The 19061-nt window shown below is 36.7% G+C and overlaps 1 protein-coding gene across 16 annotated transcripts in view; it reads left to right on the plus strand.

The window, feature by feature from the left end:
* Positions 1-19061, plus strand: part of MEMO1 (mediator of cell motility 1) — a 144125-nt gene that overhangs the window by 64671 nt on the left and 60393 nt on the right. For 12 of the 16 annotated variants that reach the window (XR_010149015.1, XR_010149016.1, XM_063788864.1 and 9 more), the window contains 2 exon segments: positions 3718-3799; positions 14966-15034. Coding sequence is in view for 14 of the 16 variants with exons in the window: in XM_063788864.1 (XP_063644934.1) it covers positions 3718-3799; positions 14966-15034 (151 nt within the window). In the remaining 2 variants the exon portion in view is untranslated. 16 annotated transcript variants of the gene reach the window in all.

The raw sequence follows: 19061 nt of genomic DNA on the forward strand, positions 1-19061 counted from the left end.
ATGCACTCGAGAAATGGTGGTTAGGCCATTTCGTCGTTGTCTGAGCATCATAAGAGTGTATTTGCCAACCTAGATGGTATAGCCTACTATACACCAAGGCTAGATGGTATAGCCTGTTGTTCCTAGGCTACAGACCTATACAGCATGTTACTGTATGGAATACTACAGGCAGTTGTAACAAAATATTTGTGTATGTAAACATAGAAAAGGGAAAAGGTAGAGTAAAAATACAGTATTGCAGTTTTTCTTTTTTTTGCAATGGAGTCTCACTCTCTTCAGGGGCGTGATCTCTGCAACCTCTGCCTCCCGGCCTCAAGTGATTCCTGTGCCTCAGCCTCCCAAGTAGCTGGGACTGCAGGCGTGGCCCACCATGCCTGGTTAATTTTTTGTATTTTTAGTAGAGATGGGGTGTCACCATGTTGGCCAGGGTGGTCTTGAACTACTGAGCTCAGGTGATCCACCTGTGTTGGCCTCCCAAAGTGCTGGGATTATAGGCATGAGCCACCGCGCCTGGCCCGGTGTTGTCATCTTATTGGATCACTATGGAATATGCGGTTCATTGTTGACCGAAACGTCATTATGTGACATGTAACTTATTTTTCCTTAAGTTAATAATGAAATTACTTTGTATAAGTTTTTTGGTAACTGTTCTTAAATTCAAATTTTAAGATGAACACCATTGTTTAATCACTGAGTCAGACTTTTTTTTGTACTTTGGGAATTTACAAATTTACTGTCCATTTTAAACTTGACCTGTTTATGTGTAGCATTATAAATATATACAGAAGGACAGTAGATGCTTAATTTCAGTGCATGTTATTGAAATACAAATACAAAATAAAAACAAGGAATATATACCATTTCATACCCAGATTGACAAAAATGAAAAATTCTGACAATATCAAATATTGGGAACGACGTAGGGGAATGTGAACCTTTAACTATTACTTGTGTTAGCAATGATGAAATGCAATTAAAACCAAAATCTGCTTCCCCCAGAAAACATCTCTTCAAAGATAGAAGAAAAAGGAAACAATTTCAGTTTTGAATAAGTATTAAACCAGAATGACATGTGTATCACAAGCAATCTGCTAAAAGACTGCAAAGACCAAAAGAATGCCCACCCTTACATCTAGCCAAGTGGATGTAACCCATTACATACATGTTCTCAAGATAAATAGTAAATAGTGTTCAAGTAAGAGGACTTGATACCATCATTTGTCACACATAGTTTGTCCTAAATTCACTTGGTAATTGGAGCAACCTTTTGTGTGAACAAATTGGCTTTTTCTAAAGGAAAAATGAACTCATATCTTTATGACAGGATGTAATTTTACAACTTGGAACTAGATGGCCTGCCAAAGTTAGGCACCCTGTCCTCCCACAGAAACTGGGAGATAAGGGTGCCATCTCTCTTGATGATCTCATTTGAAAGAGATGGTTATAAGGTTCTTGAGAAAGGCAGTTTTGGGCTGCTGGCTAGGTTTTTACAAAGATTTACATACATCTCTAAGCAGGCAGAGAAAGAATTTACCAGGTTTTGAAAGAAAATCCTCTAAGAAAAGGGGGTGGGGGAGTACAGGTAGAATTAGACCTCTTATTTTAAATTTTCATTTGCCTGTATACTGATGGATAAGTTGATCCAGCTACCTTAGTGGGCAAGTTAGCAATGCTGTAGTCAAGTTGAAGAAGAGTACACCCTCTGATTCAGCACTTTTACTTTTAGAGAAACTGTTAACATATGTTCATAGGATACTTGTAGCATTATGTATTAATAGTGAAACATTGGCAACAACTAAAGTATTTGTAAGTAGGAAAGTGAATAGATAAATTTTGCTATATTCGTATAGTGCAGTACTATACAGCCCTGCAAATGAATGATTTAGGGCAACATATATCAACTTGAGTAATTTTCAAAACAATGTTGAATTACTAAAGCAAGTTGCAGAAGGATGTGTACAATATATTGATACAACATTTGAAAACATGCAGAACAATACCACTTATTGTTTATTGATACATATACAGAGAAAGTAGAATAGAATGATAAACACCAAAATCAGGAAGTGGTTACCTCTAAGGAGGGAGATGTACAAAGGGATCAGCAAGGTATTCATTTATTTCTTAACCAAGGAAAATCTTAAGTAAATAAGGTAGAATGTTAAGATTTAATTTATTTAGGCAGTGGGTATGTGTGTGTTTGTTATATTATTACCTAGATTCTTTTGTAATGTTTAAATATTTAATGATTAAAAGTTTTAAAAGAAAGAATGGATGGCAAGCAGTGGAAGGAAATGAGGACAACTCTTCAAGAAAATTTGTTGTAAAGGGGACCAAAGAAATGGAGGGGTAGTTGAAGGGAAATTAATCAGTGTTAGTATGACACATTTGCATGCTAATAATAATGATAAAGTAAAAAAGGGAAGAATTGGTATAGGAGACCTATAATAGTTATGGGAGCAGAATCCTTGAGAAAGAAAAAAATAATGGGATCCAGTACAGAAATACTGTTTGGCTCTTGATAGGAACAAGGACAATTTGTTGAAATACAAGGGAAAGCAGAATAAGTGGTGGGAAGATGAAGTAGTTATCTTCTCAATTTAGGGTGACCAACATCCAGGTTTGCTTGTGATTTAGCAGTTTCTCAGAATGCAGCACTTCCAGTGCTAAAACTGGGAAAGTCTTGGGCCAACTTCTGATTGTTTTTCCTTGACAAAATGAAAAGCATTGATGATTATCTTCTGGAAGTGATAAGGGGATGAAGGAAGTATTGAGGCTTAAGGTGAAAAGAGAAGGTATGAGTTAATTCTCTATCTTAAAGATAGGAGAGCAGATTCACTACGTTAATGTGATAGGATTTCTGAGCATTTTAGGGGTCTGCTGAAATTTATGGTTATTATTTTAAAGTTTATATGGTTGTATTTCTCTTTAGTCTCATTCAGCTATTCAGGTAAAAGTACTGAGTTAAGTGGAAAGTTGGTTTTAAACTATGTTTTGACTGTGATGGAGGGAGAGAGGAGCAGAGGAGTGAGGCCACAGGCAAGGAAATGACTGTGATGATGGATTTTTGAGTCTGAGGCTAGGTAAGAAGTAGAGACAAAGGACAGTGGAAAAATTTGTAGGGTCTGTTGGAGTTAACAGGTTTCTGGCAGTGAATTGGAAAAATAAGTATAGTATATTGAGTAAAGAAGCTGAGATGCTTGAAACTGAGATTTTTAAGGTAGCGTAGTTACTGGTTATCAATATTTCATTATGAGAATAGGGGACTGGAGTGGGATGGAAGAAAAGATCATTGGGTGTGGAAGTGATTACCTTCTGTGGATGTCATTTCAGTGATTAATCTGTAGAGCAGATTTTGGTGCTCTATAACATATTCAATTATTTCCTCTTCATACACTGAGAGTTTCTGCTTCCTGTTTTATTTTGTTTAAATATTGCCTCAACTTGTAAATCACATTGTGTTGCTCTGAAATGAAGACAGCTGTAAATAAGTAAATCGATAAAAGCAAATTTTGTTTAGTCAGAATTTGGCCTTATCATATGGCTTGTTAGAGACTGTGTAGTTGGTAAATTCAAACATTAACATCCCAACTGATGATCCTATTGCGCATTAAGCTAGTTTAGTCCCACATAAGTTCAGTGAGGGCTTTATGCCACGTATGGTTATCTGTAGTACATTGCTTTGCTGACTCTAATTTTGTCTTTGTCTTTTTATAGGACCGCAGCTGAATGCACAGCTAGAAGGTTGGCTTTCACAAGTACAGTCTACAAAAAGACCTGCTAGAGCCATTATTGCCCCGTAAGTCTTTTTGGTTTTTGTTTTTGTTTTGTTTTTTGAGAAGGAGTCTCCCTGTGTCGCCCAGGCTGAAGTACAGTGGCATGGTCTCGGCTCACTGCAACCTCCGCCTCCCAGGTTCAAGCAACTCTCCTGCCTCAACCTCCTGAGCAGTTGGGACTACAGGCGTGTGCCACCACGCCTGGCCAATTTTTGTATTTTTAGTAGAGATGGTGTTTTACCATGTTGGCCAGGCTGGTGTTAAACTGCTGACCTCAAATGATCCACCTGCCTCGGTCTCGCTCACGCCTGGCCTGCACTGTAAGTTTTAAGAGTCTACTTAAAATCTTTTTTGTATGTTTATTATTAGTAAATGAGTATCTACAGATTGAACTAAAAATTAAAAACTAAAGTCTGTATTGAGCTGAAGAAATTGTATTCAGTAATTTTCACAATTCTTGTGGGTTTTCACTGTAACTTAAGGATAAAAGAATTGGTTACTTTGGCTGCGTGTGGTGGCTCACACCTGTAATTCCAGCACTTTGAGAGGCCAACGTGGGAGGATTGCTTGAGCCCAGGAGTTTGAGACCAGCCTGGGCAACATGGTGAGACTCCATCTCTACTAAAAATACAAAAATTAGCTGGGTGTGATGGTACGCTTGTAGTCCCAGCTAAGCTACTGGGGGTGGCAGTGGTGGGGTTCTGACGTGGGGGGTCACTTAAGCTTGGGAGGCGGAGGTTGTGGTGAGCCAGATCATGCCACTGCACTCCAGCCTGGGTGACAGTGAGACCCTATCTCAAAAAAAGAAAAAAAAAGAATTGGCTACTTTATTTCCTCAGATAGAGTAATTTCAAAATGTATGTTTGATAATAAAACTGACTTTTAAAGAAAAGGGTTTTTTACATCAGGTAAACTTGCCAATTTCGGTAGCCATTGCTATAAATGAATAAGTTCTATTTTAAATATTAAAGAGATCTAATTTAATCCCGATGATTTTTAATTTATAATGAAAAAGATATATTAAGCATAGTATGGTACAACATGGAATAGCAACTTAATTTTTGAGGAGGAGTAGATTGTGTCTTTTTTTAATTGAGAAAATCTGATTATTTTGTCTTTGGATTTTAGAGTTTGCTTTTTAGAACTGCAAGCTAGCACATACACAGTTAATGATGTGTGTCTGTGTATGATATGAATTCAGTTAATTTTGATTTGGTTTCCAGTGCTAACCTTCACAACATATTGTTTGAAACACATGGTAACATTTTTTCTGAGAAGAGTGAAGGTTTACTCTGTGCCATTTGTCTCATAGCATGTTGTTGTTTGTGACTTCTATTGGGTTAAGGTTCGTGCCCTGATAAATAGTAAATAGTGATGACAATATATAATAACCGTTTTTAATCAATATCAGAATTAAATGAGCAAATAGTAAATACACATAAGGAGCCTACTATTAATGGTAGGCATTTTATATACCAAATATTTTGTTAAATGCCTTATTTGTATATCTAACTTGATCTCATTTAATGGGTGCAGGAGCCTGACTCCTACTTAGAAGCTATGTGACATGCAACTTTTTTATCTGTTGGGATTTCAGCTCCTCATTGGTAAAGCTGGAATAATAATAGTATTTCCTTAACGCTTTTAACAAAAGATTAAATGAACTAATCTTTATAAAACTTACAGCAAATGACTTACTACTATTTATTTAGTCATTTATATACCAGGCTAAAGGCCAAGTGCTCTTCTTTGTGCTGCATTTTGAGTACATCAAAATTGCCACTCTTGTGGTACTAGCATTTTGGTACTAGGGAAGACAGGCAGTAAACAAATAATTATATTCTATGTCAGGTGCTGATGGGTGCTAAGAAGAAAAATAAAGCAGATAGAGGATTGAGAGTGACAGTATGGGTAGGGTGTTACTGTTTTATATAGGATTAGTAAGAAAAGGACTCCCTGGTAAGGTAACATTTTAGTCTGAATGATGTGAGAGAGCAAGCTATGCAGATAGCTGGAGGAAGAGGGTTTCAGGTTGAGGAACAGTGAGCACAAAGGCTCTGGAACAAGAGTATGCTTAGTGTGTTTGAGGAGAAGCAAGGAGGCCAGTGCAGCTGGAGTGGCAGTACAAGGGGAAGAGTGGTAGATGAGATAGGCAGCAGAGGGCTAGATCATGAAGAGGCTTTGTAGTCATAAGGACTTTGGTTTTTATTCTGAGTGATATGGCAAGTCATGACAAGTTTTGAGCAGTAGAATGACGTGATCTGACTTAGGTTTGAAAATAATTACTCTTGCTGCTGTATGGATATTATATTATGTGGGAACAGGGAGTCCAGTTTAGGAGGCTTATTTTATAATTATAATTATAGAAAAGAGATGACATAGTGGCTTGGATTGGGGGCTTGAGGCAGAGATGATGAGAAGTAGTGTATTCTGGATATGTTTTAAAGGTTGGACCAACAAGATAGAGAGAAGAAGAGTCAAGAATGACACTTGGCTAGGGGCAGTGGCTCACGCCTGTAATCCCAGCCCTTTGGGAGGCCTAAGCAGGAGGATTGCTTGAGGCCAGGAGTTTGAGATCAGCCTGGGCAACAAAACAAGACTCCATCTCTACAAAAATTAGCTGGGTGTGGTGGGATGCAACTATAGTCCTAGCTACTTGGTAGATGGAGGCAGGAGGATCCCTTGAGCCCAGGGGTTTGAGGCTACGGTGAGCTATGGTCTGTTTGCACCACTGTACTCCCGCTTGGGCAACAGTGAGATACCCTGTCTTTAAATATATTTTTTAAGACATGGTTTTAAAATATCATGACTGAATGATTCTTAAGTTTTGTCCTGTGAAACTAGAAGGATGGAATTACCTTTATACTGATAAGGGGAAGACAAGTGGAAGTATGGAGTAGATTTTGAAGTGTTCGTATAGAATCTAGGTTTTTGGTTTTGATCTTGTTAATGTTGAGGTGCTTATTAGATATCCAAATGGAGATTTAGAATGGGCAGCTGGCTATATGAATCTGGAGTACAAAGAAGAGGCACCAGACTTGAGATAGAAATAAAGGCTTTATTAGTATATATAATCACAGAGGGTATGGTTGCCTAGGGAATAAAATAAAGATAAACAGGAGAAGAGTTTCAAGGACTAGCCCCTTGGACAAGCCACCTTTTTAGAGGCTAGAATAAAGATGAACATTTGCAAAGGAGATAATGAAGGGAGAATAAGTGAGGAAGGAGAAAAATCAAGAATGAGTGATGTCTCTTGAGAGGCCAAAGGATGAAAAATGTGTCGGGGGAAAAAGTGATCAGCTGTATCAAATGCTGCCAGTGAGGACTGAGGATTGATAATTGGATTTGGCAATGTGGAAATCACTGGTGACCTTGAGAAGAAAAGTTTCTGTGGGTGGTGGAAATGAAAGTATTATTGGAGTAGGTTCAGGAAAGAATGAGAGGTGAGGGCGATGAAGACGTAAGTATAGATAGTTTTTTGAGGAATTTTGCTGTAAAACAGAGAAATAGGATAGTATCTATATGGTAAGGAGGATTTTTATTTCATTTGTGAGATTTTAAAGTGTTTGTATATGAAGTGAGTCAGTAGGGGAAGAAAAATTGATGCAGGGATAAGAGGGGACATTTACCTAAGAGGGATCCTTGATTAGGTGAGAAACAATGGATTAATAATAATTTCTTTATAGTAACTCACGAGAGACATTCTGATTTCATCAATTTGCTGGTATTTGACTATTATGGTATGCTACCTTTCCAGTTAAAACTTGTTCTAAATTTGGGAGCTGAGTTGAATCAACATATAATTAAGTTGAGGTTAGTATTCATAAAAAAGTAGCCAGACTTGTTTCCTTTTTGTAATTAATTTTAAATTGGAATAATTGGGAGTGACCTGGGAAATGGAATGTTTTAGCCTAAATTACAAATATGTTGATTTCCAAGTTACCCCAGATTTTAAAATGGATATTTGAAAATAGTTTTGGCTTTGGTGTGTTTCTGTGACATACTGACTTTGTATATAACGTATAATAAATGTTATAATAAACATAAACATATAAAAACATAAATATAAACATACAATAAACATATATAAATGTGCATTCATAGGCAATTTCTATTTTGTTAACATAGGAAGACTTTAAGTATAGCCAAGTTTTATCTTATATGGTTTCCAGAAGTAATTATTTTCCTTTCCAAGGTTATCTTTTTTTTTTTTTTTGAGGTAGAAAACAAATCTTTCATTGTTACTGGGTGCAGTGGCTCATGCTTGTAATCCCAGCACTTTCGGAGCCTGAGGTGGGAAGATTGCTTGAGCTCAGGAGTTTGAGACTAGCCTGTGCAACATGGCGAAACCCCCTCTACAAAAAATACAAAAATTAGCTGGGTGTGGTGGCATGAGCCTGCAGCCCTAGCTACTCCAGAAGCTGAGATGAGAGGATCGCTTGAGCCCGGGAGGTTGGGGCTGCACTGAGTTGAGATTGCACCACTGCACCCCAGCCTGGGTAATGGGAGTGAGACCCTGTCTCAAAAAAAAAAAAAATATATATTGTTCTATGGCATGAAAGGGTTATGCTATTTAATAATTAGAAAAATCACATTAATCAAAAACTTACTTTAAGTTTTATAAATGTTAGCTCTCTAGTACTTGCTTTTCTTATTTTTTATTTTTTATTTTTTTATTTTGGGACGGAGTCTCACTCTGTCACCCAGGCTGGAGTGCAGTGGCGCGATCTCAGCTCACTGCAAGCTCCACCTGCTGGGTTCACGCCATTCTCCTGCCTCAGCCTCCCGAGTAGCTGGGACTACAGGCACCCACCACCATGCCCAGCTAATTTTTTTTGCATTTTTAGTAGAGACGTGGTTTCACCGTGTTAGCCAGGATGGTCTCGATCTCCTGACCTCGTGATCCGCCTGCCTCGGCCTCCCAAAGTGCTGGGATTACAGGTGTGAGCCACTGCGCCTGGCCTTCTTAGTTTTTTTTTTTTACCTTTATAGGCATAAATCATATCATGGAAACCTTAAATAAACTCAGAACCTGGATATAGTTGTAACTAATTAGGCTGTGTGAAAATGGCAAGTTTTTGAAAGTGCTTAAAAATATTGTTCATTTTTATATTGGTATAGATTAAATAGAATAAATACCATTAAAGAATAAATATTGACTTGTCAACTGTTGTTCTATCTTAATGAATTCTAATCTGTGTGACATAAGGCAGGCACATTTGGAGGATTTAAAATAAATTAATTTGATTAGAAATGTACTGTGGTTGAATTCAGAACTACCTTACCTTGATGTGTAGGAGACAGTATGTGTCCCAGAGATATATATTGAAATGATCTCATGAGCTAAAAGTCTGAAATGCCTTTCTACATGACTTCCAGATATCTTCATACCAATCTTCTTGCTTGTCTTGCACTATGCAGAAATATGTCAGCAACCCCTAGAATGAAGCTGTACAGATATGCATCGCTTAAGAAACTTATTAAATATAAAAATGTAATCAAGTAATTGGTTAACATGAATTTTTTTTACTATAAAACAGGTACTTTGAATATTGAAGCCCCCCTTATACATTTAAAATACTTGATATTAGTTAACCTAGTAGGACTTTGACTTGATATTAGTTAACCTAGTAAGAGTAGTATGGGAGAAAGGATACTTCCACTTTTCATTGTGTACCCTTTATTGTTTGACTTTTTTACTGTGTGCATGTATTACTTTTAATATAAAAATTACTTTAAAAAATGTAAATGCTAAAAAGCGTGTATATAGAAGACAAGTTTGTATATAGTGAAGCATACCTGTACAGTGCTCTACCACTGGATATCATGAGACAATCTTCATACATTATGTAGTTCTTCAAGTTACTGAGGATGCACAGCTTATTTGTCTCTAATTATTGTTTGTACTAAGCCATAGGATATTCATGTCAAAGTCTCAAATCCTATATGACAGTACAAAAAATATCTAGATATGCAACATTCTGGTTAGTTCATTCTTATTTGACTTCAATAACTTTAATAACTTTCCTTAGCTCAGACTATTTAATATTTATAAGATTCTATTATGTAAAAATAAAATATTCTGAATAATAACTATCTAACTTGGACTTTTTTTGGGCACAATTATCTACTGATATTTTTTATCAAAACAGGAATCTTGAGGGCCATTGAGCAATGCCTACAAAATAAAAGAATAAAAGACTAGGTACAGCAAAATAAAATTGAGAGAGGCAATGTGGAAGCTGCTGCATTTGCAAATTATATAGGGCCAGTTGTCAATCAAATTGATCCTATCTGTTCAGAGGAGTTTTCTAATTTAGTTTCTAGCTTTTTAGATCTTACCTTAGCTTAAGTAGATCTTGTGACTTTTCCTATTGTTGGAGGAGATCTTCCCATTTCCTCTGGTTCAGTCTTTTCATTTCATCTAGTTCAATCTTTTTATTTTGCATTTTGCTACTGTTAAGTAGAACTAGGACTATTGGACCTGACTTTGTTGAATCCTAGCTAAGTATTCCTTTATTATTCCCTGTATCCTCTTTGATGAAAAGCCTTACATAGAATGTGTGGTAGACTCTTGGCACTGACAGTTTATACTATTCACCTGTGACCTTGAAGGTCTCAGAATGAACAAGTGAAAATCCATGTCCTGTAGTAATTGGTCATTTTTCTATGGTAAGAATTTGAATTATACCCACGTTGGAAGGTTGCTGTGTGGGAAACTGTCACATAACCAGTAAATGTTCATGAGCAATGAATGGCCTTTGCATCCTCACTTGATTGCAGTTCCACAGGGAAAAACAGAAATTCTGGTGTCAGGAACTAGACTTGCCGATGTAGAGGGTCTACTGTGTAGGAGCAAAGGGAGAAGCAAAAGCACTCCCTGTTAAAAGAAGGATCAATTTTTAGAGGCAAGGTTTTAGCTTGATAAAATGTTGTAGGTATTAAGTATAATTTTGTGTTTGCCTTCATGATATGTTAGGTTGGGAATCAGAGTGACTTGGAAAAGTTAGTGGGGATGGCTTTTTGCATTAAGGACTTTAAGAGCTTTTAAAAGACTAAGTGGGACAGGCCAGGCGCGGTGGCTCATGCCTGTAATCCCAGCACTTTGGGAGGCTGAGGCAGGCGGATCACAAGGTCAGGAGTTCAAGACCAACCTGGCCCATATGGTGAAACCCCGTCTCTACTAAAAATAGAAGAATTAGCCAGGTGTGGTGACGGATGCCTGTAGTCCCAGCTACTCGGGAGGCTGAGGCAGGAGAATCGCTTGAACCTGGTAGGTGGAGCTTGCAGTGAGCCGAGATCTGGCCACTGCACTCCAGCCTGGGTGACAGAGTGAGACTCTGTCTCAAAAAAAAAAATAAATAAATAAAAATAAAAAATAAAATAAAATAAAATACTAAATGGGACACACTTTTACAGTGCATATTAGAATATCTGTAGAGCTTAAATTTTCATTGTTTTGGCTGTTATGCACAAAAGAAAAAACTTTAGCCGTTTCTTTAGTGAAGCCTCCTTTATTATGAATGATCTCTTGATAAAACGTTGTTTCCACATACATGTAGAATCGCAGATTCTGTTAGCAAGAGAAGGGTTAGGAAAAGAGCATCTGTAGTGTGATTTGATTGTCATTATTCTGATTTTCTTCATTACCATGTTTTTGGGCGAGGATAAAGGAAATTACAAGAAATTATCTCCTTTGATTATTATCTTCTTCCTCCTTTGATGAAGTAGAGTTCTTTGTGGTGGGGTAAAGAGGCACAGTGCACTGACAGATTGTTTTTTTCAATACTCTGCAGTGTAGCCTCGAAGTTAAGACCTTTTCAACTTAAGACTCTCCTTCTCTGCCTGTAACTGTCTTGTCTTTACTCCAAGCAGACTTGGAAGTCTTCAGCTCCTGAATGGACTGAAACCACGAAATCTGAGTTCCATTATTAATCATGTATTTACCTTAGCTAATTGTGTTTTCAAAACTTTCATCCTTTCGTGTAGTTTTATAGGGTATATGCTCTGTAAGAATTCTCGTTTTCAGGCTTATTGCTTTTCCTATGCCACAGACTCCTTCCTTTCTTCCTTCAAACATGTAAAGATCTCTTATAGTGGGTAACAGTATGTATTCTAGAGCCAGGCAGTCCTGGCTTAAGTCCTGACTTGGTCCTGGCTATCTCTGTGAACTTGAGCAAGTTTCTTAACCTCTCTGTTTTAGTTTCTTCATCTGTAAAATGAGAATAATAATAATTCCTACCTCATATGGTTGGAGTGGGGATTACATGATTTAATACTTTGAAGTACATAGAAGATGCCTGATACATAGGAAGTAGTCAGTAAATGTTACTATTATTATCATTATCCTTTTCATCATCTCTCATGCTCAGTCACTGAGATTTGTTAATTTTTCTTTTTTAGACTCTATCACATTTGCTTCTCTTTGCCCACCAGCACTGATAGAGTTCCAGACCATGACATTAGTACCTCATGCTTGGGTATAGTACTGCCACAATTTTCAAGAGAGCTTCTATTAACACCCTCCTGCCTCTAATTGCTAGTTTGTGCCAGTGCTTTTCAGTACTAGACTAATAACAGTTTGATATTGTCACACCCCTGCCCAAGAGCTCACAGCATTTTTCAGAATCTTGTTTTATCAAGCCCCTATTCCCTTACCTGACTCTGGCTTATCATTACTCTCTTCCTCTACTCAGGCCTGTCTTGTATTTTCTCATCTACCTTATGTACTTGGACATTTGCTCATGTTCTTCCTTTAGTCTTTAGGCCCTTCCTTAATGTCCTTACCTTTGTACTCTTATTATTTCTGTTCTAGCCATACATAAAGAATCCAATGATTCTTTCTTTTCTTATTTTTTTTTTTTAAATTTTGAAATAAAGTCTCGCTCAGTCACCCAGGTGGAGGGCAGTTATGGGAAGAATCCAGTGTTTCTAAGAGCCTTTCTGGCTGTTAAGAACCGAGCTTTGTCAGGAACAGGATTGGTAGAAATGGGAGAGACTCAGACTAGCAAGACAGGTTGATTTAGAGATCAGAGTATGGATTGGGGATTAGAGCCTTTAAATTTAAGAATGACAAAGAGGAGCTAAAGTCTGAAAAGAAGATCTAAGGTGGAAGGAGCAGTTTAAGGTGTAAGGATTAGGAAGTGAAGGGATGGTATATGAGTAACAACTGAGAGCAAAATTTCTAGGGAGTGTTGAACATCTGAGATGTCGCTAAGGTTTGAGATAGAGCTGGGCAGATCCAGATGGACCAGCTGGTTTTAAGGTCCACATGGACAGGAAAGATGGCGTACTTATAAACTGGTAAGAGAACCAGTTAAGATCAAGAACCAGGTGTTAGCAGTCTGAAGCAGTGAGTGGTGAGGTCTCAGGCACTCAGAGACTGGAGTTGTAACAGAATAAAATAGGTCTCCTGGTAAGGCTCTAGTATCAAAATTAGCACAGGATAACATCAAAACTGAGTGTGCTGAGCCAAAAGACTACTAAATTTCCTTCTGGCTAAGATCAGAACTGGGTTGTGAGAATATTGCTGTTTTGAGGCAACTTGATAGGCTCCTTTACCAGAGGTATAGGGCTAGAGTGACTACGATTAATTAAGGCCTTCACTGATTTCAGTGAACTTAGTGTATGTTCCATATTATTGAGCTCCCAATTAAACACCACTACTATCTTGTATTGCTGTAGTAGACAGCTGTGAGTCTCATTTTCTCCATTCATATCTTAAGCTACTTCAGATTAGGACCATTTTTAAAAAAGAGCCTTGTTGTGATATGATTGGCATACAAGTGTGTACATTTAAAGCACACAATTTGATGTTTGACCTATGTATGAGGATAAAACTATCACAATCAAGAAAACGAACATCTTCATCACCCTCAAAAGTTTCCTTGTGTTCGCTTATAATTCTTCCTTTCTGTACCTCTTTGTCCCCTCTCTTCCCCTTTCTATATATATATATATATATATATATATATATTTTTTTTTTTTTTTTTTTTTTTTTTTTTAAAGAGGTGGTATCTCGCTCTGTCATCCAGGCTGGTGTGTGGGCGTGATCATAGCTCACTGTAATATAGAACTTGGCTTAAGCAATCCTCCTGCCTCAGCCTCTTCAGTAGCTGGGACTACAGGCATGTGCCACCATGCCTCGCTATTTTCTAGAATTTTATTTAAATGGAACCATACAGAATAAGCTATTTTTGTTTGACTTTCTTCCATTCAGTATATTTATTTTTACCCCCTTAAAAAAAAGTGTAGTTATTTTGAGTGTCAGTAGTTCACTTCTTTTTATTGCTGAAGAGTATTCCATTGTATGGATATATCTCTATTTTTTCATATACCTTTTGAGACCAGGAAACAGTCATTCTCTGCGTGATAAGAGAATTGACTGAATTTGGAGACCAGAGGATGAAAGGGAAAAATAGTATGGAGCGAAAACGAGAATAATTATCTTTGTCTTTGAAGGAAGTGAGTTGTTATAATAGTTGTAGGGTATTTGTTTTGGTCTGACTTGACTTCCTGTTGGTTTATCATTTTTCTGTAATAGTCTGCTAATGCTACTGAAGAGGAGTAAAAAAAACTCAGTTATAGGCCAAGTGCGGTGGCTTATGCCTGTAATTGCAGTGCTTTTTGAGGCCAAGGCAGGAGGATCACTTGACCCCAGGAGTTCAAGACCAGCCTCAGCAACAGAGAACTCAGGTCTGTTAAAAATAACAAATGAGCCAGATAATGGTGGCATGCGCCTATGGTCTCAGCTACTCAGGAAGCTGAGGCAGGAGGATTGCTTGAGTCTGGGAGGTTGAGGCTGAAGTGAGCCATGATTGCACCACTGTATTGCAGCCTAGGTGACAAAGTGAGACTCTGTCTCAAAAAAAAAAAAAAAAAACAACGAAAACCAACCTCAATAATCGTGTTACATAGCAACTTCAAGTAAACCTTGAACACCTCTAAATTTGTCTTTCAGACAAAAAAAAATTACAAAGTATTTTTAAAGTTTAGAATTGGAACACAGTATAGATCATGTGTTTCCTAATTTCTTCTAGAAGTCACATCATTAACTACATTGTTATTTAACATATGCTCTCAATTCTGTTGTGTTTACCATAGTTACTGTATTTATTTCAAGGTTTTTCTTTCTAGAATATCTTGATTTTGAATCTGATGATTAAGTTTAAAAATATTTTGTTTTGTAGCCATGCAGGATATACGTACTGTGGGTCTTGTGCTGCCCATGCTTATAAACAAGTGGATCCGTCTATTACGTAAGTAATGTAGTTTTGTTTTAAGTCGGAGAAGCTTGAGAATTTATTGCTTTGTTATAGAAGTAATTTGCTTTTTATACTTATTGTTATTATGTACTCAATTTCATGAGGGATTTGACTTTTGATGAATTTTACTATACTTTATATAGGTTACTGAAAACTTCAATACTTCTTTTTTGTTGTTGTTTGAGCATTTGATTTTTACCTTCCCTTTGGCATGTAAAATGTTTAGTTTTGAAGGTTAAATATTTTGTTTTTTGATATTTCTTTGAAAACCCAGAGATGAGCATTCTTAAGAAAAATGCAAAGCCCTCTGATCTGTTTTAATCATTTTGTAATTTAAAATTCTTTATTGTACTTGTTAAAATTGTGGTTACTCAAAGGATAATTTCTCGTTGACAGGATAAGGTATTTGAAATATTTTAGAATCTGACAGTGAATTTAATATGGTGTTTGAGGCATATTAACTCTTAATAATTCAATGACAGCTCTGAAATTAGCTTAAAAAAAAAAACTTCCTGGGAACTTGAGACTCCTTTAATAGTATACTACTCTGTAAGAAACTTGTGAACTTACAAGAGGTTTTGCTGGAAATAGTCACTCATTTTATTTACACAGTTAATTTACTAGATATGAACCAATATCTGGCCCTTCTTTGCCAGATGTACAAGCTATGTGAATAGGTAAAGCGATCATCTTAGTTCTGTCAAATACTGATTGTTAGGTCTGAATTAGTAGAGATGTAGGATAGTTATTCAAAAGAAATAGCTCATAGCAGCCATGATTTAATAAAGAAAATCATGCACAGACCACTTGCCTTTGAGCAGTTCATTCAAAGTTTTAAAACAAAAAAGTTGTTCTTTCAAATTTTTATGTAGCGTTCTCTATACATTGTATTATAATTCATTGAAAATTATTTTTAGCAAGTTTTTACTAAAAATAAAGCAATAATATTTCTAAATTGGTGAGGTTTTGGCTAGCCCTGTCTCATTTATGATGTTTTGAGGAGCATTGTTAACAATTATTCCTTGATACATGCTTAATATATAATCTTAAGTAATTTCATGAATAAGAGCAAATAGAAGTTAAATTGAAATGATTTTTTAGTCTGGGCCTGGTGGCTCACACCTGTAATCCCAGCACTTTGGGAGGCTGAGGCGGGCCGATTACCTGAGGTCAGGAGTTTGAGACCAGCCTGGCCAATATGGTGAAACCCCGTCTCTACTAAAAAAAAAAAAAAAAAAAAAAATTGCCAGGCGTGGTGGCACACGCCTGTAGTCCCAGCTACTTGGGAGGCTGAGGCAGGGGAATCGCTTGAATCCGGGAGGTGGAGGTTGCAGTGAGCTGAGATCGCGCCACCGCACTCCAGCTTGGCAACAGAGCAAGACTGCGTTTCAAAATATATATATATATATATATTTTATAAGCTTCTTTCATTTGACTTGGGCCTATAAACCAGCTATAATAAAAGTTAGTTTATATAACAGCCTTTTCTTTTTGAAACCTTCCTCTATTTGGCAGAAGTTTTATTGATAAAACTCCTGTGCTGATGGGACACCCCAGAGTTAAATTAGGTTTAGGAATTTGTAGAGGGGTATAGATAGAGTTTATGTTCATAGAAGTGGAAAGCATGTGTTAAATAGGTTAATGGAAAGTGAGAAAGAAGGCAAAAGGAAAGGAAAAAATGGAAGAGTGCCAAGGACTAAGAAGAGGAAGATTTAAGAAGATGAGTAGAAAGAGAGGCAAATGATGGCTGATGTGATCAAATTATTTTATTTTAATTAAGTAATTAAGTATTTTTGAGACACAGTCTGGCTCTGTCACCCATGCTGGAGTGCAGTGGTGCAGTCTTGGCTCACTGCAACTTCTGCCCTCAGGTTCAGTCAGTTCTCCTGCCTCATTCTCCCAGGTAGCTAGGACTACAGGTGCACGCCACCACACTGAGTTAATTTTTTGTATTTTTAGTGGAGACACGCTTTCGCCTGGCTTTGGCCAGGCTGGTTTCAAATTCCTGACTGCGGGTGATCCGCCCACCTCGGCCTCCCAAAGTGCTGGGATTACAGGCATGAGCCACTGTGCCCAGCCCGATCAAATTATTTTTTGTAATTAGTATATAATAATTGAATTCTGAATGAATAAATTTTAACGTCTAAGTGTAAAATTAATAATTGACAGTCACAGTTGAATTCTCTTGAAAGAGGCACTCTCTGGGAATTATAGTGTCTTTAGAGTGCTTTGAGAAAGTAGAGGAAGAACATCCTTAGAGAAAGGTTAAATTCTATACTACCACTTTCTATTCTTACCTTCCACATTAATCCATTTTTGTTCTATATTTCAGCCAGGATCATCTTTTGAAAATGTAAATGATACCCTGTCACTTTCCAGAATTTAAAAGTGGGTGGGGGGTACAAATATGATTTTAAAAGGCATTACAAATAACAGGTAAAAATTATTCCAAAATTGATGATAGAATGCTGACTAGCAGCTTGGAAAAAGAATTGGTTTAGAACCTCTGCTAACACCATCCATCAAAGTAAATACTAGTTAGATAAGGGTATTAACATATCTGGAGAGGAATTTCAAGCCACAGCTAATTTGGAACACAATATGTCTTAATGTTTATGAGACATTGTTGGGAAGAGTATAAAACATGATAAATTATAATTAAATTACATGAAAAAATAACTCATGTCATAATGTAACCAGTGGAAGTGATGAACGGAATGGGAAAAATATTTGCAAAAAAAGACAAAGGATAATATCAAAAATAATAAAAATCATAGTACTTAGAGGCTAAATCATCAAAGAATATTAACTGAAATTACAAAAAGTAAATGTAATTAATAAAAATAAAAATGGAAATGTTTTATTTTTCAAAAAATGGAAATAAAAACAGTAGTGAGGTACCAATTTAAATGAACAGTTTGAAGAACAGTACAGTTATGTAATTCCTGTAATCCAGAACTGGCTAGATTATGGCAAAATTAGTTTTTTATAAAAAAATGCATTTCAATGGACTATATCAGGTTAATACTTTAGGAAAGCAATTTGATAATATATATTAAGAGTCATAAAAATGTATATAGTTACTGGCTTAGAAATTCACGTTCGGAAGCTCTATCCTAATAAGTCCCAAAATGGAAAAAGTTAAATGTGTTAGGTTTTCTACAGCAGCATTGTTTTTTAAAGAGTCTAAGTTTCTGATAGTGCATTGACTAAATAAAAAAAGCGGGGTATAACATTGTGTAAAATCGGGAAAAAAGAGAATGTACTATATGAGGTTAAATAAATTATTATAACGGATGCTAATAGTTTGCATGTGTTTTCTTACATGAGAAATGGATATATTTTTATGGTAAAAAATATAAAATTTAAAAGCATTTGTGCAAAAATGATTACAAGTTGTGGGGACTAATGATTCTTAAACTGACAGAATGATTCTTTGATTTATAATAGGACTGGTCAGGGTCTAATAAGATTTTTCTTTTTCTTCTTCTTCTTTTTTTTTTTTTGTTTTGAGATGGAGTCTCTCTTTGTCACCCAGGCTGGAGTGCAGTGGCGCAGTCTTGGCTCACTGCAACCTCCGCCTCCTGAGTTCAAGTGATTCTCCTGCCTCAGCCTCCCAAGTAGCTGGGATTACAAGCGTATGCCACCAGGCAGGCCTGGCTAATTTTTTTATTTTTAGTAGAGACAAGGTTTTACCATGTTGGCTAGGCTGGTCTCGAACACCTGACCACAAGTGATCTGCCTGCCTTGGCCTCCCAAAGTGTTGGGATTACAGGCATGAGCCGCTGTTCCTGGCCAAGATTTTTCTTTTCGCAGTAACTATTAGGGCTGATAACTTAATGGGGAGTGTGAGAGGCAGCTTTTGAGGTGATAAAGAAGATTGTTTACAAACCAACTTGCTGTTTTATGAAGAATTGGTAGCAAAGGTTTTCAGGTGTTGCTTTCCAAGAGAAATGGATGAATAAATTAAAGCATATTTATTTTAAAAGTTTATTAAGTGACTGCTATGATCCAGATATTG

Source organism: Pan troglodytes, chromosome 12 (assembly GCF_028858775.2).
Source record: "Pan troglodytes isolate AG18354 chromosome 12, NHGRI_mPanTro3-v2.0_pri, whole genome shotgun sequence".
Lineage (NCBI taxonomy): Eukaryota > Metazoa > Chordata > Mammalia > Primates > Hominidae > Pan > Pan troglodytes.